This window comes from Lissotriton vulgaris, chromosome 7 (genome assembly GCF_964263255.1).
Source record: "Lissotriton vulgaris chromosome 7, aLisVul1.2, whole genome shotgun sequence".
NCBI lineage: Eukaryota > Metazoa > Chordata > Amphibia > Caudata > Salamandridae > Lissotriton > Lissotriton vulgaris.
The window spans coordinates 201291365-201317136 of record NC_141695.1 but is presented as its reverse complement, the minus strand read 5'-3'; the positions used below and the strand labels follow the sequence as shown (position 1 = coordinate 201317136).

At 44.9% G+C, this 25772-nt stretch overlaps 1 protein-coding gene across 1 annotated transcript in view; it reads left to right on the top strand.

Moving 5' to 3' along the window:
• LOC147701192 (uncharacterized) overlaps positions 1 to 25772 on the top strand; it is a 339006-nt gene that overhangs the window by 148722 nt on the left and 164512 nt on the right. The window contains exons 12-13 of the mRNA XM_086929317.1: positions 21296 to 21613; positions 25056 to 25172. Of these exons, the coding sequence (XP_086785443.1) occupies positions 21296 to 21613; positions 25056 to 25172 (435 nt within the window). The remainder of the gene's footprint in view (positions 1 to 21295; positions 21614 to 25055; positions 25173 to 25772) is intronic.

The window sequence follows — 25772 nt, the reverse complement described above, 5'->3', positions numbered from 1 at the left end:
GCTTCGTAGGCACCATCTTCGTCTTCTTGCTGGTGACTTCATTTGACATTCCAATTGACACTTTCGAAGCAAAAGTCTATCACCTCAGCAGAACTCTATTCTTTACAACTGTATTCGTAACCTTAGTTGGTACTGTGAACGGTCATTTCTAAACAAGACTCAAATTCCAAGCGTCTCTTATCACGTTTAGGCCATAAACTTCGTCCAACATTGTCACCTTAAATCTAGCAAGACCTTTGAGTCTTGTCTCGCACATTCAAATTAAGGCTATTCACGACTCCTGTGAGCCCACTAAATTACATACAGCGGACTACACTCCTGCGAACTCTTGGTCAGTTAGGTTAAAATCACACATGACCTAAACTCTTCTAACATTCCTACAAAAAGCTTTCTACACAGTATAACCTTTAACACACATTTATATATAATTGAATTTAGCAAATCGTTTGCTTATAAGTGAATACATTCTACATATAACGCAACATTTATTCTCGTGCTTACATCGTGCTATACATTCCCTGCACATTTTGTCGCTATACGTTTCGCCGTTTTCTCCATTTCATGATTACACACGTCTATTCAGTTTTGCACATTCTACTATTCTTAAGCATTACTATACATTTCTATATTAGCCCACTATGTATACGGGCCTTTCTAATTCTAATGCACTTTATAGAATAGATACAGATACATTTCCTATTACATTGGTTACATCGGCTGACTTTATACTACAAGTGTTAACTTCACGTTATAGATTCCACGTTTATACGATATGCTTGTAAATATGGTCCGGATATACGTTTTATTCAAATTGCGCTCTCTCAGTTCCCCCCTTTGATGACCTCTAGGAGTCATCACTAAATGCAATTTGAATAACACCTTTACACAGAACTAGTTACAAGATTCCCCCTTTTTATCGTTTCGAGAGCTCTTAAACTTTTGTACTGTTGATCTTGTAAAGCAGCTAATCTCCTTTCTTGCTCTCTCATGGATCTTTGTAACCGGTTCGACCTATACCATCTGTACAGTTTAACTAACCCTAATAATGTGATTATGCAAATCAATACTATTAATACAGGTTTTAGTATATACCACACAATGCTTTTACCAAGGTTGGCAAACCAACTTCCAACCTTTCCTACTCCATGACCTACTTTCTCCCAAACATTTGTTTTTGATAAATCTTCGATTTCTCGATGTATCTCTGTAAGGTTTTGTATGACTTTCTCAAGTGGTTTTGAATTGTCTGGAATGTAAGTACAACATTCTTGAACCTTCAAAGCCTTGCAGACTCCGCCCTCTTTTGCTAGCAGTACATCTAAAGCAAGTCGATTCTGAAGAACCATTGCTCTAATCGACTGCATCTCTCCTTCTACTAGCATTAATGACCTTGCAGTACTTGCAGATAATCTATCTACTACTGTAGCTAGTCTCCTGATCTTAACATCGTTAAGTATTAAACCTAACATAGGAAACATTGCTCCAAATATGTCTCCAACTACTTCTGCATCTCCTACTTCCCTTTTCGCTCTTGTCGAAGCCTTTCCTTCTATGATCGCTAAATCCTTTGCATGATATATTTTGGGGAAGACAATTGCCAAGTAACACGAACCATACCAATTGTCAGGCAGTTTTACATAGGCATTTCTTCCACATACAAAATATACATTTGGAATTGCTTGCATCCCTTTCATAAAATCTTTCGTATAGTACTCTAAACGAAAAGCATGTTCGCAATTTACTTCACCTACAAATACACTCTCATAATATGTCTTGCTTCGAGTTAAACATAACCTTCCTTTCTGTGTTCTATCCAAAGCTATTGGACCATTGCTACCTTTCTTCTTGTGTGCTTTTTCTTCTTCGGTCCAATCTGTTTTCCACTGTCCTGACATTTTCGGAATCTTCTGCCTTCTGTATCTGTCATCTACTTGTCCTATGAACTTTTTCTCTATTTCTGACACTTTGCAAGTCAGATTATTTCTGCGTGCATATGAAGTATCTAATGTATCCCAAGGAAGAAAGAACTTTGTCAATCTGTCTTCCTTCTTATAATAGTCCCACTTATTCATTTGTTTATAATTCGGGATTTCAGGCAATACCGAATCATAATTTGAAAAGTAGTACTCGAACCCTTCTCTACCATAAAATATACTGAGCAATAAACTACATGTTATCCCATATGTCAGTGGGAGATGATGATATCTGATGCCTTCGTCTACGGAAGCCGGCAATTGCATACATACATAGCATTCTTTGGCCTCCATGGCATCGATATACTCATACAATAGCTTGGCATATGCATTTGACCTAAAATTTCCCTGTGACTCGTCTACGTGTAACCTACGAGCTTCATTTGCCAGTAACGTCTTTTCACGGATGACATTGCTCTCCTCCTTTTTCCCAACAAGAGCAGGTTTCAAAGTCGTTACAGGCTTTACATCTGTTGTCTCTCTTTCACTTGCATGTCCTACCATGTATGATGTGGTAACTACTGTGATAATAAGAAAAATTACTACTGCTATTAGTGTACCTATTATGCATTTGGTTCTTCGGTTTGGGTTGCCACTCTCCATGTTATCAAAAACAGCGTAGCTCTTTCCTTTACGAAGAAAAGTTTCTTTTTCCAAGTCTTTGGTTTGCTTTATTTGCTTTTTCAGTCTGTGAAGTGCTCTTAATCAACAAAAGTCTCTTTTCATAACAATGTCTTTTATCTTCAGAAATAGACAACCCTAACCCTTCTCCGTCCTCTAAATGTAATCCCTAATTTTATTCTTCTTTCCACTCGGCGCTAGGTTATCTTCTTCTTTATAGCTTAAACACAAAAGTCTTTATGCATCTACAATTATTCTCGTACCTGCAGCTTTTATAACATGTTCCAATAATTCAAACCGAATTACTTTTTCTTCTTGTTCTGGTATTTGATGATCAAAAGTCGGAAACTGTAATCGATTTAACACTAGGGGCCCGATTCACAGAATGAACTTAAGACTCAATCCTAAACTTACTACTATTTTGGTATTCACAGAATGCACTTACTACTTTTGGCATTCACAGAATGAACTTACTACTTTTGGTATTCACAGAAGTTAGGATTTTGTCTTAAGTCTGTCTTAAGTCTGTCTTAAGTTTGTCTTAAGACAAACTTAAGACAAAATCCTAACTTCTGTGAATACCAAAAGTAGTAAGTTCATTCTGTGAATGCCAAAAGTAGTAAGTGCATTCTGTGAATACCAAAATAGTAGTAAGTTTAGGATTGAGTCTTAAGTTCATTCTGTGAATCGGGCCCTAGATCTTTGATCCGACTTAGGTATGGGGGTATGGGAAGTGTGAAAGTCAGTAACCCCTCAGTCTCGAGTCCAGGCGTCAACATCCATATCTCCACTGCCACAAATGGATCGAGATCGATAACTTTCACTTCTTTCACTCTCCCAGATTTCTGTCCCCAAGACATCTGCTAGATAAGTCCACTCTGGGGTGGCGTACCTTCTGCAGGGCACACGTACCCTTCTCGATCTTCTCGGACTCTCAGAGCCTGAATCTGTAGTTTCTTCTTCTTGATCCGACTCTTCAGAAATCGGGACAAGGGTTCTTTCTTGATTTGCTTTTAAGCTTGGCCTCCTTCTCTCCGGCCAACTAGCTTCGTCACTCCTTGTCCTCCTGCTCCTTGTCCTTGGACGGGTTTCTTGATCGCTTACAGCTTGTCCGTTATCTGATTCGAACTCCCATGTACTCTCTTCTTCTGAGACGACTTCGGTCTCACTGGTGTCCTGACCATCGTCTGCAGCCTGCTCCGATACAGGCTCAGCCTCTTCAATCACCTCTACAGCTTGGCTTTCCCCCTCTGTGGCTTCTCCGCTTTCCGCTGGATTCTCGTCCGAGAGAGGAGCTGTTTCTTCCAGAGGTGTTGGCACTCTTCGGGTGTGTGAGGCGTGTATCCAGTTGGGCAAACCTCCACACTTTACTGCAGTGTTCGTAACTAGTATGACTTGGAACGGTCCTCTCCAACGCACGTCTAGACAATTCTTCCTGACGTGCTTCTTCACCAGGACCCAGTCCCCTGGACACAAGTCATGGCACAAGTCTTGTGCTGATGGAACCTCTGCAGCCTGGACCTGGAGGGACACAGAATTAATGGCATCAGATAGTCCCTTGCAGTAGTCCAAGATCAAATCGTCTGTGATGTTCAATAGCGCTGCAGTCGGAACCGATGGCAATCTCATAGCTCTTCCCATTAGCACCTCGTGTGGAGACAGACCTGTTTTCCTATCTGGTGTGCTACGTATACTCATAAGAACCAATGGAAGTGCATCAGGCCAATTCAGGGATGTCGATGAACAAACTTTGGCAAGTCTGGACTTGATTGTACTGTTGATTTGTTCTACGATCCCTGAAGCTTCTGGTCGATAACTGCAATGGAGCTTCTGGTCAATACTCAAGGCTGAACATAACATCTTCACTATTTCGCTATTGAAATGAGTTCCTCTGTCCGATTCCAAAGAGGATGGCACCCCGAACCTCGGTATCAACTCTCTAAGCAACAATTTTGCTACTGTAAGTGTATCGCACCTACGTGTCGGGTAAGCTTCAACCCATCTAGAAAATATACAGACAATCACTAAGACGTATCTAAGTCTATTGCATTGAGGCATTTCGATGAAATCAAGCTGCATTCTATTGAAAGGCCCCCCAGACCTCCCAATGTGACTCAGTGTGACTGGTGTTCTCTTTCCTACGTTTAGTTGCTGACAGATCGCACAACGCTGACATACTGCTTCTGCCGCTACTCTAAACTTCGGATTAAACCACGTTTGTCTGAATACTCTCACCATAGCATCTCTACCTATGTGTGCTGATCCATGCAATTTCCTTGCCATTGGACTAACGAGTTCGTTTGGTAAAACTGCTCTCCCATCTGCAGAAATCCAAAAGTTCATTTCACTTTTTGTACATCCAGCTGTCTCCCAGCCCTTTTTCTCATCATCTGGTGCATTTTCCTGAACACATTTCAACTCATCCCATGTATCTACAGTATCTAACAACATTGTCAATTCAGTTCTTTCCTGTATTTCCCCCACTTCTACATTAGTGTGAGAATAACCTTGTTCTGCACAGTAACGTGCTACCTCATCAGCATAACGGTTGCCTTGCGACACAAAGTCTACGTTCTTCGTGTGCGCGGCACATTTGACAACTGCTATGGCTGACGGACCTTGCAATGCCTCTAACAATAATCTCACGAATTCTCCATTCCTAATAGGAGAACCCGAGGAGGTCATGTAACCTCTTTGAGACCATAACTGCCCATAGTCGTGAACTACCCCGAAACCATACTGGCTATCGGTGTATATGGTGACTCGAATTTTGTTACCTGCTAAACAGGCACAGGTCAAAGCAATGATTTCAGCTACCTGAGCGGAATGTACTCCTTCCAGGCAGGCGGCTTCCACAACTCTGGTAATAGTACAAACTGCATAAGCTGCTCTCATCTGACCGATATCGTCTCTTACGCATGAACCATCAACAAAGAATATTTCATTGGGGTCAGTCAATGGCTCATCTACGATATCTGGTCTCGGTTTGGTGCATAGTTCAGTCACATCAAGGCAGTCATGATCTGTACAAATTTCATAGTCAATCTCATTTGGAAGTGGCATCAACGTAGCAGGATTCAAGACGGAGCATCTTTTTAGGGTCACATTCTCGGCAGCCAATATGACTTGCTCGTAGCGTGTGAGCCTGCTATTCGTCAGATGCTGAGTCTTAGTCCTGGTCATTAATAATTCTACAGAATGCGATACGTACACCACTAACTGATGTCCCATTACCACACTTTCACATCTTTCAATGCTGACACCCGTTGCAGCTACGGATTTGAGACATCCGGGCAACGCTGCGGCTACTGGATCTAATGTAGCCGAAAAATAAGCAACTGGCCTACGCGCATCTCCGTGTATCTGGGCCAAAACTGCTAAAGCGCAACCCTCTCTTTCGCAGCAGTAAAGCAAAAATGGTTTTGTGTAATCAGGCATTCCTAAAGCCGGGGCACGACATAAGTCCTCCCTCAGCTGCAAAAACACTATCAAACAATCCTTGTCCCATGGTACCGGATCACTTACTCCTTTGTGCGTCAGTTGTAGTAAAGGTTTTGCCTTCAGTGAAAAGTTGGCTATCCACTGCCGACAATAACCGACCATGCCTAAAAACATCCTGACTTCTCTTTGTGTTTTAGGCGCATTCATTTTCATAATCGCCTCTATTCTGTCTGGAGACACCTTCCGTTTTCCCTTTTCAATCCTGTGGCCCAAGTATTGCACTTCAGTCAGACAATACTGCAATTTACTTGGAGACACCTTGTGTCCGTTCTCGGCCAAGTGATTTAACAAGGTGATGGTGTCTACCTTGCAAGCTTCCTCAGTTTCTGACGCAACTAGGAGGTCGTCTATGTACTGGACTAGAACCGAGTTCTTGGGCAGTACTAGACTTTCAAGATTCTTCTTCAGCAGCTGGTTAAAAATCGATGGGCTTTCTGTATACCCCTGAGGGATACGACACCATGTTAAAACGCGATTTTCCAGCTTAAAAGCGAAAAGATACTGGCTCTCTTCGTCTAAAGGAATCGAAAAGAAGGCCTGGCATAAATCTATCACGGTGAACCATTCAGCTTGGAACGGTATCTGAAACAATATCACTGATGGATTCGGTACCACTGGACAACATGAAACAACGATATTATTAATCTTTCGAAGATCCTGCACTATTCTGTATTTTCCACTAGGCTTCTGCAAACCCATAATCGGGGAGTTACATGGACTTCCCACGATCTCTTTCAGTATTCCCTGTTTAATCATGGATTCGATCACAGGCTTTATTCCTGCAATCGTCTCCGGTGTCAACTTATATTGTGGTGTTCTTGGATACTCGGCATTGGGTCTTACCATGATCTTTACTGGCTCTACCCCTTTTATCAATCCTATTTCTTCTCCAGTAAAATCCCACACCTCAGCTGACACCATCTCCTTCAAGTCCTGTGGAAGCTCCTCCACTGTCAAGGTAGGATATAGTTCCACGCATTCCTGCGAGTTTACAACCTTAAAATCAGCATCCTCATCGTTTGTCTGCACTTCTACTCCTTCAGGTGTGCAATGTATTGTGCAATTTAGTTTACACAACAGATCTCTTCCTAACAGACACACAGGGCTAGAATCACAAATTACAAACTGATGTTCATCACTGTAATTCCCTATCTTCACTGACACTGGTTCTGTCAGAGGATTCGTCATCCTCCTGTTTGCGACTCCTACCACCTGGATCGTCTCTCCCGACATTGGCAAACCTGGGACTACCGCTGATCTCAAAGTGGATCGAGTGGCCCCCGTGTCTACCAAAAAGGTCGTAGGACATCCAGCCACTTCAGCCTCTACGTATGGTCCTCTCTGGTCTACCTCCAGGGCTGCACCTAGAGTACAGTCTTCTTCTCTATTCACTCGTTGCCCTGTAAGAGGATCAACGTAGTAGCATTCTTCTCCTCCTACGAACAATGGCATTTGTCTATAGGTTTTTCCTCCATTTGTAATGCGAGGCGGTTGGGGAAACGGCTCTCGAGGAGTCTGATTCCCCCCTTTGATAAACTTTCCCTTCGGGACTGCTGTTCCCTTTGCCATGCTGGGTTGAACCTCATCCTCCTCCTGTTCTAACTCCCCCGTCTCGACATTATAGGGACACTCGCGTCTCCAATGTCCCACCTCGTTACACTGATGGCACCTCGTTGTCTTTTTAAGTGTCGCGATATCTATTCTCGGTCTCGGTCTTTCTTCCTCATCTCTGTTTTGATTATTCTGTTTCTTTGCTGGTGTGCCAGTTCCCTGTTGCCGTTGTCCACTCTTTCCAGCTGATTGCATCTGCACCAACATCAGCTTCTCTTTAAGTTTCTTTGCTTTTGAGTCTATCTCATCGCTACAGTACCTCGCATATCTCAGAATCTCATCTAACGGTTTGTTCTGCCAACAAATCAAATGCTGTTGAATCATTAAGCTTATGTCTGGCCTCAATCCTAGAACAAACTTCAACACAAACTGTCCTATGTCTTTGGGATCCATGACATCCAACCCGCTATACTGTTTGAATGCTTTCAGCAATCTCTCATAAAACTCGTGAACTGTCTCTTTAGGTTCCTGAGTTGTTCGATCTATCTTAACCCAGTCTATGTCTTGCACTGGCACTTTCTCTTTTAACCATGCTATTACTCTCTCGTACTTTTCCATGACTCTATCTGATGGACCATTCGTCCTGGCATCTCTCGGAGGCTCACAAGCGGGCCATTCGACACTAAGCTTGCATGCCGTCCACAAATCTCCGGGTACTACGATGTCAAACAGGGTGTTCAAATCGATCCACAGTACCTTAGAGATCTTCACGAACCTCTCTACCTGCTTGTACCACTCCACGGGGTTCTCTCTTAACTTGGGGAAAGAATTAGTAAATGCCGCTAAATCCCCCCTACTCCAGGGTACATGCACGTAGCTTCCGTTCGCGATTTCTCGTAAAGGGAAAGCTTCCATTCGCATTAGCTCTCCATCTTGGGACTTCGCAAGTGTGCTCCTTCTGACGGACCCCCTCTTGGACCATCTTTCCTCCCATCTATCCAGATCCCTCCATATTCTGATACACATGATTAGTTCCCTTATGTGTACTCTTAGCCCAATCGTCCTACGCTCATCTAGATCCTGATCCGTGCAATTTAGCCTATGGTTGGCCTGTAAAGCTTTAGTCCGTGACATGTCTATCATATACTTGTCTGCCAATTCAGATAATTTTTCATGAGCTGCCCTTGCTTTCCGAGTAACATCCTTAGATAAAAACAGTATTTCATCCGGTTCGTACAGCTCTAACCTTTCTATTGCCACTGTGCCGTCAATTATCTCATCCAAGTCTGATTTTAAACTCGTTACATCAAGCCGTCTTGCTTTTATTTCAGCTCTCAGTACGTCAGTCCTAGGTTGTTCACTCATACCCCTCTCATCTCCACTATGCGCCCTCCGTCTAAGCACAGGTGAGTTATGAGGAGTTCTTCTTCCATCTCTTTGTTCCCACCTCTCTAGATCCCAAGCTTTTCCATCTTCCCTTGGGGTATGGTGGAACATTGATCTATTCCCCATTACTACATTCTGTCTTTTCGGCTCGGTTTCTCTAGATACTATATAGGATCCTCCGTGCTGTTCTGTATCACTGCAAATCCCTTGCTGTCTGGTGTCGCTCAACAAAATGAAGGGTCCTCCACGGTCCTCCATGTTCCCGCGATCTCGTTCGTGATCACCGGATGCATGGCGAGACGTTTCGCGACTCCCTATATTCCCCTGACTTCGTCCGTGATCACCGGATGCATGGCGAGACGTTTCGCGACTCTCCATGTTCCCGTGATTCCAATGTCGCACATTTTTGTCCGGGGCATGGTGAGTGCACTTGAAACTATTTCGGTACTCCTGCGTCTTTCGTTCCCCCTCACTAAGGATGACGCGAGGCACTCCCCCACACCCTGCATTCCTGTCGTCGCACATTTGCCTATTGCCACTGGCAGTATGGCAAGTATCTCTTCGGCTTCCTTGACTCCCTCCCTCCCACTCAGGGCTGCTTTCGCCAGCTCCGCAGTGAGAGAGGATCCTGTTATCCTGGTCACTCCATTCTGCTCCTGTTTCTAATCTTTTATTCTGAGTCTCTTCGGCAGCATCCCATTCTCTCAAATATTCCCTTAATTCCTTATAGGATTTCGGTTTCGGTCCCCTCAAATCCATCTGTCCTCTTTGGCCCCCTTGTTCTATCCAGGGACCCGTTGCTGAATCTAATGGGGTACTCCGACTCATTGGTCCTAACAACTGCCTCTGGGAATTGATCGTATTATTCCTCCCCTCTATCTCTGCCCTCTCTCTGTCCCATCGTGCCTGTTCCTCCTGCTGGACCCCCTCTGGGTTGTAGATTGACACTATAGGACCTATGGTAACAGGAACTTGTAAAGCGTCGGGCATTTGATACGACCTTGCATGCTGTGTTTCTGGCACCTTCTGGACCACGAATCTTCCCACTACTCTCTGTTCGGGACTAGATTGAGGTACTTCCTCACCTTTCTTGGCATCCCACTCTGAGGTGGGGAGCGATTTATATTCCCCCCACCTAGCTCCGTCCCCTTGCTGTAATGCGGGACTTTCGGCTTCTCTGTTGTACGGAGGTGGTCTATCTAATAATAGCCTCTCTATCAAATCCTCATCTGGCTCGCTATCCTCATCTTCTTCTAGAGGTTTCTTTTCTCCCGTAGCTTCTAGCATTGTGAACAGTTTGTCTGCTTCTATCTTTTGCATCCTCCACTTTTTAGCTTCATCGTCCCATTTAGCATCCTGCACTGCTTTTACCGATCGTCTCACTCTTTCCTGGCGTCTCTTTAAGCTCTTTCCGTGTGCTGCTCTAAACAATGCACTAAGGGCTTCGAACTGTGTTGGCCTCGGTAGAGGTCTTGTTGCGAGCATTACTGCTTTCAGTTGATTCAGTTGATTGTGGAGAAGTGTGGCTCAGGGGTTAGAGGCGGCAGACCCAGAAGCTGAGATCGGCCCTGGACCAGGGTTCAATTCCCCGCCTCGGCGGGTCTTGGGCTCAAATATTCCATGGACTCGATAATTCTCGCTCCGGTGCCTTCTCGACTCACGGGTTCACACTCTGCGACTCTGGGCAATAGCTTGCTTAATCTCCACAACGGCCCCTCGCGGCGGGATGCCTGGCTTTCACCTTGTGGATACCCTGCCGGGGTTATCTCACAGGGGAATACCAGGACGGGTTCCCTAAGCAAGCGCCGGGAAACCCTTTGTGGGTAGCTGTGCGCTATATAAGCTCAAATACATTTACATTTACATTCAATGCTTCTAACTTAAACGTCCCGTATCTCGGAAACGTCAGTTCCTTATTCCCTTCCGTTAGCTTATTCCACTCGGAGATCCATAATATCGAGTGTAAGCCTACATTCACTGCCATATGATAAGCTGGTGTGCCTTCTGGTGGAGCTTCTTCTCCGGCATACAAGTTTCTTCTATCTCTCTTAAAGATCGCCCTTAAACGTTTAAAACACTTCATTTTCGATAATCTACGGTTTTCCTTTTCTCTTCCTTGTTTACGTCCCGATGACAAACCAACCAATCCCTACGCGTTCTCGCTAATCAGCCTATCCCAGCGCGACTCTACGCTGACCGACCAATCTCAGCGCGGCTCTACGCTGACGTCACTCGTCCCCTCTGCAGCAGTTCCCCTCCTTTCTCAACTCGTCTCACGATCTTGCATGCGTTTTCATTCATACGCTGAAAAATGACTACTTCCGTCCAAGCGATCACTTTTCTCTGACTGTACGGCCACAGTCTAACTGTAATTGTCACCTCAACTGACGAGACGTCTTTCCTCACACGGTCAGACGCTCGCCTTAACTGATAGGTTACTTACACACAGTAAACGTACGACCAGCGTCCGTTACTCATTCACTCACTCTGTCACTCCCCCTATCATCGGTCCTTCGGGCGATCAATGGTACCTCATGACCCCCTTTACAATGGTGAACAATTACTCTGGGTGTTCGATACACCCGAACCACTTAAGCTCTCCTTGAACTTAAGATTTTATCCGGTTGCGCGTGCTCACAACCTTCCCTCAATCACACTACAGGCATTCAACTCCGCTTGACATTACAACACAGGTACAACATAAAATACCGCAATCTTACAACGCATGACCCTTATACTCACTCTCGACCGACTCTGCTGTTTTTCTCTTGACGCACCGTCAGCACCTTCTTCGGCAGGGATTCTTCTTCTGGTCGTCGATGACTAGGGACCTTGGGGTAATCTAGACCTGACCTAGGTTGTCTTCCTCAAGAAGAAAACCATCTTTCTCTGCTACCAACTGCGGGGAATGAGATTTTGATACCCTTTTTGATCACTTAGATACTAATCTCATTCGTCAATTTGGATCGGTTATTTTCTGTCATTGAGTAAAAGACAAACCCCGCATAGGTTAAATTAACCCCATAAACTGACGCAACTCTGAAGAACCACTTACGACTGATGAAGTTCAAAAGTTTAATATAAAATTAATATCAGTTGCATATACAATCCTCTCAGGATAAGATTCAACAAGTATACAAAAGAATACAATTAAAGTCAATTCCAAATCTGCAGATTAAAGCATCAACACAATGTGGTCCCGTTGCGTCATCTACAAAAGGAATAAACAAGTTAATTCTGTCCCTACTCTGTACTAGGTGAAATCCCTACTTCGCAAGTTCCTTACCTAAAAAAGGTGTCAGCAGTTTGACTTCCAAAGAAGTTCAAACTCTCTTAACCCCTAATGGTAACTTATGTCGAGAAGCAGTTCCCTCTCTGCCTACCCATCCGCTCTCTAAGGGTCCTCGGCCTACTGCTCTCTTGCGCTCTGTTCTTTCTCTCTCTCCTCAGGCCATCTGCGCATAACTTCTCCTCGGGGTACTGTCCCTAAATACACAATCACAGTATGGGTGGAACGCCCCTTGACGCCCACCACGTACACATACATATGATGTCATTTCTAGCTCTTTCCATAGCTTCATCTCTTCACGTCGTCCGTTAAGTTGACCTTGCTTCGTAGGCACCATCTTCGTCTTCTTGCTGGTGACTTCATTTGACATTCCAATTGACACTTTCGAAGCAAAAGTCTATCACCTCAGCAGAACTCTATTCTTTACAACTGTATTCGTAACCTTAGTTGGTCCTGTGAACGGTCATTTCTAAACAAGACTCAAATTCCAAGCGTCTCTTATCACGTTTAGGCCATAAACTTCGTCCAACATTGTCACCTTAAATCTAGCAAGACCTTTGAGTCTTGTCTCGCACATTCAAATTAAGGCTATTCACGACTCCTGTGAGCCCACTAAATTACATACAGCGGACTACACTCCTGCGAACTCTTGGTCAGTTAGGTTAAAATCACACATGACCTAAACTCTTCTAACATTCCTACAAAAAGCTTTCTACACAGTATAACCTTTAACACACATTTATATATAATTGAATTTAGCAAATCGTTTGCTTATAAGTGAATACATTCTACATATAACGCAACATTTATTCTCGTGCTTACATCGTGCTATACATTCCCTGCACATTTTGTCACTTTACGTTTCGCCGTTTTCTCCATTTCATGATTACACACGTCTATTCAGTTTTGCACATTCTACTATTCTTAAGCATTACTATACATTTCTATATTAGCCCACTATGTATACGGGCCTTTCTAATTCTAATGCACTTTATAGAATAGATACAGATACATTTCCTATTACATTGGTTACATCGGCTGACTTTATACTACAAGTGTTAACTTCACGTTATAGATTCCACGTTTATACGATATGCTTGTAAATATGGTCCGGATATACGTTTTATTCAAATTGCGCTCTCTCATGCCTTTTACCTCAAGATACATGGTTAGATCCAGAGGCAAGATTTTTGACTTTTCGATAACTATGTGAAAAGAGCATTCAGGTTTCAGCTTAGCTCCCACTGAGTATGCCACCTGTGTTTAGGAACAATTAAAATGCTACCCACACACACAAATACACCTCAGGTAATTTGACATGTTAAGAAAGACGTCTTGGCATGTAACATAGTTGGGATGGCAAGGAAAGCCAAGCCTGACAGTTATTATTAAACCCTCTCTGACTTATAACTCATGATTTAAGAGAGAGTCCCAAGCTTCCTGGGTCTACAAGGCAACACATGTAAGGTATGACCACAATGGACAGTACCACTCGTGAGGAAATAGCATCAGTGCCATTGAGGGAGGTGCACTGGATAAAATACACATCATCTCACAAAATGAAAGTCATATCAACACATTTTGAGATGTTTAGAAAGAGTACAAAGCAAAGGGTATAAAAAAGAAAGCATTCCATGTTATACATGACAAGACGTACATACGTATGCAATGATACTACATTGATGTAACCCCAAAACTGAGATAATAAGATGTACATCATTATATATGATAGGAAAGGTGATCAAAGAACTTGGTATGTTGATGTAAAATATAGAATATGTATAAATGTCTGATGAAAGAGGATAATGAGAAACTGATCTTGCCCTTCTTTTGAGCTGCTCTGCTTGGAATGTTTCTCTTCTATGATTTATGATAAACTTGAATATTGGCATGATGAGACGTGAGTGTCCTGTGTGCCCAGACTGCATATGCCTGTCATCCTGGTTTTTGTTCTTTTTGTCATTGTGTCACACTAATTCTGGGAGGACGTAGTGACTTAAGCCCGGTCATTGACAATGATTAGTTCAGGGCCTTAGTCTAAACTTGGAGGGGCTCGCAAAGCTCAGCCTCATAGGGAAGGAGGACCACCATCCTTGTCACAGATTTCATGCGAGGGATGGCATGATACATGCGGCACGGTGGTGGCAGCATACCTTGTTTAGTGTATCGAACAGCAAGATTTAAACCTGTGCGACATGAATGTATGCTTACGAGTCCATTCTTCTAAAGCATTGCTGCTCATGTTGAACATAGTACCCTCAAAGCTGAAATCCTGTGGGTTGCATGTATGTGTGTGTCTTATAACTGAGAGTGTGCCATGCAAGAGTGATACAAGCCTGCAGGTTCCATTTTGGAAGCCCAGGACCTGGACCAGAGCGCAAGATGGAGGAAAGGTTTCTGTCACTAAAATGCACATGTATATCACAGGCATCTCCTAGATGGGGTGGGGGCACCAGAAACTATAGGGAGGCAGGCTTCTATTAGGCATGCCAGGGTGATTGCCGATACATTGGGCTGTAAATGACTCTGACTGCAGCTGCCATTAGGTAGACAGTAGAGAGTACAGGATGTGTCCTGCAGTATCTCTTGAACAAAAAGTCCTTTGAGAGAGCACCAATTCTCATCTATCTTCTTAATTATGTGAGGAGGGTGTCATAAATAGCTGAGTGCAGCTTGCTTACATTTCTTTGTACTTCCGTGGTGGGCACTCTACCTGGAGACTGACCTGATGGGCAAAGCATCCTTGCAGACAAAGGCCAGGAATGAAGGTGGCCTTGTTATTACAAATGAAATGGGAACTGACCCAAAGTGGTTCCAAGGAAGCAGACATGGAATGCACATCCTCTGTCTGTGAAACTGGTATAAAGATGGGATTTAAACACCCACTGTTGGTCATTAATGGGGTCTCTTCTACTGAGGAGTGAGTACTCCTCAGAGTACTCAGGGACTAGCCGAGAGTTGGTGGTGCACTGCCACCCAACTCCCCAGATGTGAGGGAACATTGCCTGGAGTCCGATCTGGAGGATAAATTACTGGACTGTTCTGAGTGCCAGTACATCCTGCCTATAAACACGGGAAGGAAGAGCCAACCCTGCAAGGGGGCTGATCTTTGATTAGACTGGCGTAATTTACCGTGACGTAGAGTCCACCTGACAGAGACTAGCTAAGCAAGAGCACGAAAAGAATTGCTTTACTGACAGATCAGGTAGTATGATCTCTGTCATTTGTCCCCATTGCCTCTACTGTAGCACCTAGGTGTGCCCACGTAGTAGACTCGACTGAACCTGGGATAAAGGCCTCCTAATGGGCTGTGCACCCCAGCAAGTGGACTGCATGACCACGGCACTGACAAGTTTGTTTTTGGGTCGGGACCAGTCTAGAAGACTAAGTGATCTGAGAAATCACCTCATGAATTCTCGAGGTTGCCACCTTGAGGCATTATGTGCAGAGGATTGTACCTAGCGTACGCTGCAGTTGTCAACTGTGGGCAGGTGGCTGCAGCACTCAAAAGGAAGCGCCAAGTATGTTGGAGTGAAATAGCACTGGGATTCAAGTACTCACCAGAGTGTCAGAGCACACCACCTGAACGAGGGCCCCCGACGGAAGCCTCAGCTTGTGCTGCAACCCCCAAGTGACACAGTGTGTTGCTTGCTGCCACACACCTTTTGAGAAGCCTGCCATATGTCCCTGGGAGGTCACCGACTACCAGTTAGCTCCCGCTGCCCAGCACAGCTCCTGCAATTATGGTGAGAGACTTAACAGGCCTTGGCCCAAGTACTAAAACTAAAATGTGGAGGTAGTATGAACTGCACCCAGAGACCTACTTCAGACACTGAACCCGAAGGGTGGAACCCTGTAAAGCGTGGAAACACTAGAGAGATGTGAAGCCTATAAGACACCTATGAGTACAACGGCTTGCACCTGTGCACCAGGTATTCATGCATTATTGACGGTGTATTAGAATTCTATGTTTCTGAGTAACAACGTGTTGTCTTTTATACAAAGAGAAGCACTTGGTTAGACATTGATCTTATTGCGCTTTTGAGAATCCTGTGACTACTTTCCCTCATGACTGTTGAGAGAAAAGTGCAGAAAGGAGTGTGCTTGACCCAGTTTGCAAAGCCAAAGTAGGGCTGACCCCAGGACAGCAGTGGTAAAAGTTCTCAACCCTCACAGTTCTGGCCCAATAACCCCTGACCTTTCACTTTTGAATAGGGTCTGACATGGCACAATAGAGTTTTTGCTTTTATGCAAATTTAATACAATGTTTTTTAAAACATTCTTAAATTCACAGGAAACCCTCCACCCCACACAGTGACCAACTTCAGGGAGTTGAAAGGGTCTCAGCTGTAAATCTTCACCCAGCCTTTCTCACTTGTGTGGATAACTTCATTTCCCCCCAATCCCCCACTATTGCCTATGCTACATTTGCTGGTCTTCGGAGATCCTATAAAGCCTATGGTGCACATTGGCCTTGCTTAAGAATCAGATTAATGACCCCTCATACAGTAACATTGCTGCATATAAATATTTATGGTATTCAAGTCTAATAAATATGTTCAGTTTATAAATAGGTAGGATCGACATGCAGAGAGATTTGAAAGGTGTTTTGAACTATGACAATGAATAAGTCGTCCTTAACCGCATCATTGCTGCTGAATATTCCCGCTGTGTGCTGCAATTTTCAAAATCCCATTGTTTGTGAAGTTCAAGTTCAAGTTCAGGAATTTGTATAGCGCACTACTCACCCTGTGTGAGGCGGAGGTGAGTGGGGAGAGAATTCCAGGTCTTGGCCGCCAGGTAGGAGAAAGATCTTCCTCCCATGGTGGATCTGTGGATGCGCGGAACTGTGGCGAGCGCTTGGTTGGAAGAGCTTAGTTGTCGGGTGGGTGTGTAGAAGGACAGTCGTGTGTGGAGGCATTCGGGTCCTAGTTTGTAGAGGGCCTTGTGTGCATTGGTGAGGAGACGGAACGTTATTCTCTTGTTGACGGGAAGCCAGTGGAGGTCTTTCAGGTGGCCGGTAATGTGAGCTTGGCAAGGGATGTCCAGTATGAGTCTGGCTGATGCATTTTGGAAGCGTTGGAGTTTATTCTGTAATTTGGCTGTGGTTCCGGCGTAGAGGGTGTTTCCATAGTCCAGTCGGCTAGTGACCAGTGCGTGGGTGACCGTCTTTCTTGTTTCGGTGGGGATCCAACTGAAGATTTTTTTAAGCATACGAAGTACGTTGAAGCAGGAAGATGAGACGGCGTTGACTTGTCTGGTCATCGAGAGGGAGGAGTCAAGGATGAAGCCTATGTTGCGTGCGTGGTCCGTGGGTATGGGAGCTGTGCCCAGGGCCGGTGGCCACCATGAGTCATCCCAGGCAGAGGGGGAAGATCCTAGGATGAGAACTTCCGTTTTGTCTGAGTTGAGTTTTAGGCGGCTGTTTTTCATCCATTCAGCTACTTCTTTCATGCCTTCATGAAGATTGGTTTTGGCGATGTTAGGGTCTTTGGTGAGGGAAAGGATCAGCTGGGTGTCGTCAGTGTAGGAGATGATGTTGAGGTTGTGTTGGTGCGCGATGGATGCGAGGGGACTCATGTAGACGTTGAAGAGGGTGGTACTGAGTGATGATCCTTGTGGTACTCCGCATATGACTTTGGTGACCTCTGATTTGAAAGGGGGGAGGCGGACTCTCTGGGTTCTTCCGGCGAGGAACGAGATGATCTAGTCCAAGGCGTTTCCTTGTATTCCGACGTTGCTGAGGCATTGTTTGAGGGTGCTATGGCAGACTGTGTCGAAGGCGGCGGAGAGGTCGAGTAGGATGAAGGCAACTGTTTCTCCGTTGTCCAGTAGCGTTCGGATGTCGTCTGTCGCTGCAATGAGGGCGGTTTGGGTGCTGTGTTTGGCTCGAAAGTCGGACTGTGAAGAATCGAGGGAGTTGTTGGATTCAAGGAAGGCAGCGAGCTGGCTATTGACGGCTTTCTCAATGACTTTGGCAGGGAATGGGAGGAGGGAAATGGGGCGGTAGTTCTTAAGTTCAGAGGGGTCTGCTGTGGGTTTATTCAGGAGGGCGCTGAGTTCTGCGTGTTTCCAGCTTGGGAAGGTAGCGGCGTTGAAGGGGCAGTTGATGATATCACAGAGATGGGGTGCGATGATGGAGTCTGCTTTGGAGTTCATTAGGCCGATGGTGTCTTCAGTGGTGATTGGGTTCCAGGCACTAAGATTGTTAGAGATCGGTTGAGGTTTGGAGGTGGGTGGAGTGGACTGTTCTATGGAGATGTTCTTAAAGCTGTTATGTATGTCGGCGATTTTGTTGTAGAAGAAAGAGGATAACGAGTCGCAAAGGTTTTGGGAGGGAGTGATGTCGTTTGAGGCTGCAGTGGGGTTGGTAAATTCTTTGACGATGTTGAAAAGTTCCTTGCTGTTATGGGCGTTGTTGTTGAGTCGATCCTTGAATGCTGATTTCTTGGTGGCTCGGATCAACTGGTGGTGTTTGCGGGTGGCTGCCTTGAAGGTGGTCAGGTTGTCAGTGGTTGGGTTTTTTCTCCATGTTTTTTCGAGAGTGCGGAATAGTTTCTTGGATTTCTTAAGGTCATCGTTGAACCAGTGGGCCTTTTTGTTACCTTGTTTGATCTGGTGGTTTTTCAAGGGTGCTAATTCGTCAATGCTGTGAGTGATCCATTTTTTGAGTTTGGTGGCAGCTTCGTTTGGGTCCGATGAGAGGGCGGGAGGGTTTTGGTTGAGCGATGTGAGGAGTTGGTCGGTGGTGATTTTGTTCCAGTTTCTTCGAGGAATAGGTTGTGGGGGGTTGTGGATCGTGGTGGTTTTGTAGCTGAAGTGAACACATCTGTGATCCGTCCAGTGGAGATCTGTGGTGTGGTTGAAGGAGATGTGTTTGCAGGAGGTGAAGACAGAGTCAAGCGTATGTCCGGCTACATGAGTGGGGGTGTCAAAAGTTGTTTGAGTCCGAGATTTGCCAGGTTGTCCAGAAGGGTGGGGGTGTTGCTGTCGTTTTTCTTTTCCAGGTGGAAGTTGAAATCTCCCAGTAGAATGTAGTTCTCAGAGGGGAGGGAATGTGGGCTGATGAAGTCAGTGATGTCTTCGCTGAATTGTTTACGGGTTCCTGGTGGTCTGTAGATGAGGGTGCCTCTAAGTGTGGTCCTGGGGTCGGTATGGATCTGGAAGTGGAGGTGTTCGGCGGTTGCAAGGGTATCGTCGAGGCTGGTCGTGATTCTGATGGTGTTCTTGTGGACGATGGCTATGCCTCCTCCTGTTTGGTTGGTGCTGTCCTTTCGGATGATCTTGTAAGCGTCCGGGATGGCAATGGCTATGTCGGGTGCTGATGATGCATTCATCCAGGTTTCTGTAAGGAAGGCGATGTCCGGTGACGCAGTGTCTAGTAGGTCCCAGAGTTCAGTGGCGTGTCTTTGGACCGAGCGGGTGTTCAGCAGGATGCACTTCAGGTTATAGTCGGAGCTGTGTGTGGAGGAAGAGGGTTTGGTGTAGGTTTTGATGCAGGCGAACTTGCAGGAGTGGCAGGCGAAGGGACCATGGGTACGTCTTGGGGCAGCTTCATAGCATCATGGACTGCGTCCGGGGTTGAGGGCTAAGAGGGTGGCGGCGTCATACGAATTGCGGGAGGAGTGCGGTTTGCGGGGGCCAGGGGGTCTGGCGCTGGGCGCGGTCCAGGCGCGGACGGGCGTAGACGGGCTTACCTTTGGCGCACCTTCGCCGCGACCGCTGCGCGTGACCGCTGAGCGCAAATGCATCTGTCATAAGTGGAGAAGTGGAGGGGGAAGGGAGGATCAGCTGGGAGGCGGGTGCGAGGTGTAGGGGACGGTCTCCAAGGCACAACAACAACAACAAAATGGCCGGAGCAGCAGCAAAAACGAAACTAGAGAGAGGCTGGGTCAAAGAGCGCAGCCTAACGATACCAGGAGTAAAGCAGGGAGCCAAACGATGCCAGTAGTAGAGCAGGGAGCTTGGGGAGCGACCGCTACTGAGAGCGTCAGGATGGTCAAGGTCAACTCGTCATAAGCACAGCGCAGGTAAAACCCATGACGAGTTGACCTTGTCACAAGCATCGAAGAGCTTGAGAGCGTCAGGATGGTCACAGCGCTGCCGAGGGCGGGAGCAGGGCTATGCGATCAGTGGGAGAGAGGATCAGCTGGGAGGCGGGTCCGAGGGGTAGGGGACGGTCTCCAAGGCACAACAACAACAAAATGGCCGGAGCAGCAGCAAAAACGAAACTAGAGAGAGGCTGGGTCACAAAGGCAAAATCAAGCAGCTTCTACGATCATTCAATAAAGCGCTACAAATCTTCAAAGCACAACACTTTTGAATCAGAGCAACACAGCGAGCGCTGAAGGTATAAATATTAAAACAATTCGACAGAGCTTATCGCAGTATAGCGCGATTCTACACAGCAGCCAGCAGATGAACACTTCTCTAATGAGGGCAAAGAGCGCAGCCTAACGATAACAGGAGTAAAGCAGGGAGCCAAACGATGCCAGGAGTAGAGCAGGGAGCTTGGGGAGCGACCGCTACTGAGAGCGTCAGGACGGTCAAGGTCAACTCGTCATAAGCACAGCGCAGGTAAAACCCATGACGAGTTGACCTTGTCACAAGCATCGAAGGGGTTAAGGTAGGAGAATCCAGGCCAAGGGTAAAAATAATCCCCTGGAAATAAAGACAGACTGATATGGAGAGAGATATAGCTATATCTATCTACATGTATATATATATATGTAAATATATATATATATATATATATATATGTTTATATACTTTTGAAAATAATACGCTGTCTGAGCACTTTCCTCTCGGCGAACCAAGAACAACACAAATCCCAATTTCTGGCACAGGTATTTATTTTTGGAAGCACAAAATCTGACGCGTTTCAGGGGGTCGCCCTTGCTCACAGATTGTCCATATATATTTTAGTTCCTTCTCTACTTCATTCTGCTTCATGTCCTTATTGCTCTTTTTGCAGGTACTGCCATTAAATTAGATGCTGGTAGAAATTTCACCTTCTTCGAAGGAAGCACCATCTCTATACCCATCGGGTACACACCCAGAGAACTGAACCCCATCATCACTTGGACAAGGAATTCTGATAGAATAGTCTCTTGGATAGTTGGCGATCCTACGGTGGCCATGGCGCGTGCGTATCAGTCACGCATCACCATCTTCTCGAGTGGCTCCCTCAACATTTCCAATGCAGTGCTCTCAGACACTGGCAGATACACAGTGCGGGCAGAAGGGGCGAACCAATCTGCAACTGAAATAGACATCGAGGTAGTCATTTTGGGTAAGTTTACTTGCATTACAATGTCTTTCATTCAACAGAGTTAGTAGGTCTTCAGTGACTGGAGATCAAATGAGAAAACTATAAAGGCTGTCTTATGCTTCCATTTTCTGTGTTTGTTTAATGACATTTGCAATTTTCTTCATTGTGTATTTTAATCATCTTTTTTCCTGTGTTGCTTAGTAATCCATTGGTTATTTTATTGTGTGTCACATGGTTACATTTGTTTGCTATCACATAGAATGATATATAAAATTTTATGGATCTAAAATACACTTAAGCATGTATTTATTGGGACTTTGTAATTGGCCATTTGCAAAAACGTTTTCAGCTTCATTCATTATAGATGTGCCCCCACAGTATGCGACTGTGGGACACATGGGGAGAGGATGTGGCCTAACCACTAGGGCGGCTGACCTCAAATCCGGGGAACCGGATTTGAGTCTTGGCAAGGATGTGCAACATCCTGTGATTCTGGGCAAATCACTTGATTTCCCCGCGCCTAAAAAAATTAATGTGTCCTCATGTAACGCAACTGGTGCTTGTGTTAAGTGTTCCGATACCTTTGCGTCAAGTTTGCGCTACATAAAACACCATTAAAAAAAATGTACAAAGATAAAGGTCATGAATAGTGGTGACAAATTGAGCACTGAAATTTATCCTATTCGGTCCAATCACAAATTCTCCAGATGCAGAGAGTCGCAGATGACATGCCTAATGATACTAACTACATAAAATAAAATATAATGTCCCCCATTCACTCCGTGCCTTGCAATTGCCGAGTGACTAGATACCGATTCAGTATCTCATTGTAGCAACATGATTTCTACTCTTCCTCCCTACTAGCGTCCACATATTGTTTCAGTATCCCACTGGAGCAACATGATTCCCACTCGTGATCCATACTAGGATCCAACTGGATGGTGGTCCTGTCTCACTCAAACCATGCAAAGGATAATTGGTAATTGCTACCTTCCATATGGCTGTTCGTTCCTTGTCCTGAAGAAGACCCACCGTGACCTCACAATCATACACTGTCTTGGGTCAAAACGTTGATGTGCCCCACAATCCATATCCCTTGCTCTTCATTCCATGGCAAACTACAGAAATTAATAAGAGGCCTATTAGAGAATCATATGTCTAGGAACAGATGTGTAGTGATGTCAACATTTTATATACTGTTTTGTAAAGCACTGTATATATTATATTCACCTACAACACCTTGTCACCTTTATATCACTTATTCGCAATACCACTCATCTTTTTATCAACAACGATTATTGTTCTTGACAGCCTTTCAATTCTGTAAATTGTAAATGAAATATATATCAATCGGAAGCTTACAATATATCTATGTTGATTAACTTCACATATGTGTGTTTCTTTTTCTTTGTGCATAATCAATGTTGTTATTGTAAAAGAAATTGAGTTCACCCGACAGAACCACTTGCATTAGAATGATACTAGCTAGACATGTCGCTTAATGCAAACCCTATGATTAGCTCTAAACAGTTGGATGATGGCAGGCAAGGAATAGGAGATCGCCATTCCTGTGTTTGCATTCCCAAATGGGAATCTTTGTTTGTGTATATATTGGGAAGACAGCAGGGCTCGCCCAACATAATTCCCAGACCTGAAGTTACCACCTTTGAGGAGTCAGTTACTTATCAGTGGCTTTGCAAACCATTAACTCATACCATTGTAAGTAGCAGTTAGGAGGGCTCACCCCTTTTAGATCCCTTTCCAGTTAAGATTTGGAAAGGGTAGGTAAACTTATTTTGTGAGTGTCACAAGCTTTTGTGACTCATAAATTGGGTTTAATACATAGCACAAATCCAGTTGTAGTGGAACATTTGTAGTTAATCGTATGCAAGTACTTCAATTTCACTGTCATTTCTCAAAAATGACCTTTTGTCTCCTGGTTTATTGTTATGCTGCTCTAAGGTCTGGACGTACACTATGTGCTGCTCTAAACCATTCCATTTAGGGGCCTATCCTTTCTAGCCCAGTGCTCACAACAGCTACTCGATCTTACTGGCTGGAAAACCTGGACAGTAAAATTTCCGGAGGATTGGACAGAGGCTACGAGTCCACGACCCTATCCCCACCCCAACATGGGGGAGGCAAGGCTGGCTTTAGGGCAGTGCGACCAGTGTGGGAGCACTGGGTGCTGACCTGTGGGATGTTGCTGACTCGGGGTGGTGGCGCTATGTTTAGCGATATCTTATGATTGGAGATATGAGAGGCACTTTTGCCTGGTGCTAGTGAGAGAAGCCAAGGAGGTGGACATAGGGTGTGAGGGTCCCAAAAATCATTGTTGCACAGGCACCAACAATGCTAAAGTCAGCTCTGGAGGAGCATGGAAGGCATCTCCCCAGTCTAGCTGCTGTTTCACTACCCCCACTCTACACTGCCCCACACATTTCATTTCACACCTGCTTACAGATGATTAATGGTAGCATTTATCCTCATAGAATAGAGACCTCTGGGGCAGATTTACAAGCCCCTTGCGACACTTTTACACCACCGTTGCGTCACTTTTGAGACGCAGTGGCGGCGTAAACCATGCACCACGTTGCGACTTATTTACAACGTGAGGCATCTAGGCAGATGCGTCACGTTGTATAGCCCTGCGCCACATGAAACATGCGTCAGGTTTCATGTGGGCGTTCTATTGCAGGGTTCCCTCGCAGGAAAGCCATGTAAAACTGACGCAGTGAAATCTACAAGAATTCACTGAGTCAGTTTTATGACACTGCTGCGTCAAATCCTTACGCCTGCTTGAAGCAGGCGTAAAGAGTGAGGCACCATGTTGAGTATGGGCGGCCCCTGTGGATTGCAGGAGTTGTGTCGCGCTTGCGACGTGACTCCAGCAATGCACCGCCCGTGCGCCTCAAGATGCGTCACGCATCTACCCCTCCTTGCACCATGGTGCACTGCATTGTAAATGCGACGCATCTGTGATGGGGCAAGGGGGGGGATTACGTGACGCATCTGTTCTGGCTCATCCCTGCTGATTTGCAGAGATGTACCAGAAGACGTAAATATGCCGCTCTGTGTGGAATTTGAACCTTAAAAAGAGTGTCCCCAATCAATACGGATTAGCTCGTTATTGCAACATACTCACAGAATGTTACCACATGGCATTGTTGTTTACTTTTGCAAAGATGCAAAGATTTCACCCCGCCAGTACTGTGCCATTTGTAAATGGGGCCTTGGATTGCAGTGAAAACCAAGTTCATCCTGGGTCATAGGAACAAGGTGTTGCTTGTCAAAAGCAGATGCTATTTTTGGAAGGGAGTGATTGGGTTCAAATACAGCATGAAGAAGGAGTGTTAATGGAGCAATAAGGAAAATACTAGCCCCTGGTCTCTCCTCTACATGTGTGTGAAATAACATACTTCCTTGATAGGTTATCCATCACTTTTGTCTCATCCTCTTCCAGAGAACAACAAGACCGAAAGCCTCAGTGGAGGACAGATCGCAGGAGTGGTGGTCGGTACTGCTGTTGGAGTCCCAAGTGCTATTGGAGGGTCGTACTTGGCAGCTAATAAACTATTAAGTAGGTTGTGTGTTCTACAAAGCAGCACTCTTTGCACAGTTACAAATGTCTGAAGGAACACAGAACTCTACTGGATGTAGAAAAAAAAAGAAAAGAAGCCATACTTTTTAATATAACAAAAAAACAAAGGTTAAAGTGACAATATAGTTATATAGGGTAATAAGATCTTACATTTCTGTTAACAACAAAACCACAGATATTCACTGAAAAATCAAAGGCTAAAGTGACATTACAGTTAGGTGAAATGTTAGTTAAAAATATAATTTTAAACTAAAAAACTCACCAGTTATAGTCAACTGTGCTATGTATATTTTGCTCCTCTGCCATTCACTGCTTATGATCGCACATATTACATTACTCAGGCCATTATTGATGATATCACTAATGACGTCTCTAATGACATGAGCAGTGTGTGGCAGGCCCGAAAGTTATAGTTACCTCAGTAAGCTATGAGGTGCCCCAGATGTGATCATTTTGTTCTGCTAGGCACTAACATTGCTGCAAGTAAATATTTTTGTTACTCAAGTTTAATATTATTTATTACTTTATAAATAAGTAGGTTACAAATGCAGTGAGAGGTGAAGGGCAGTTTGCACTGTG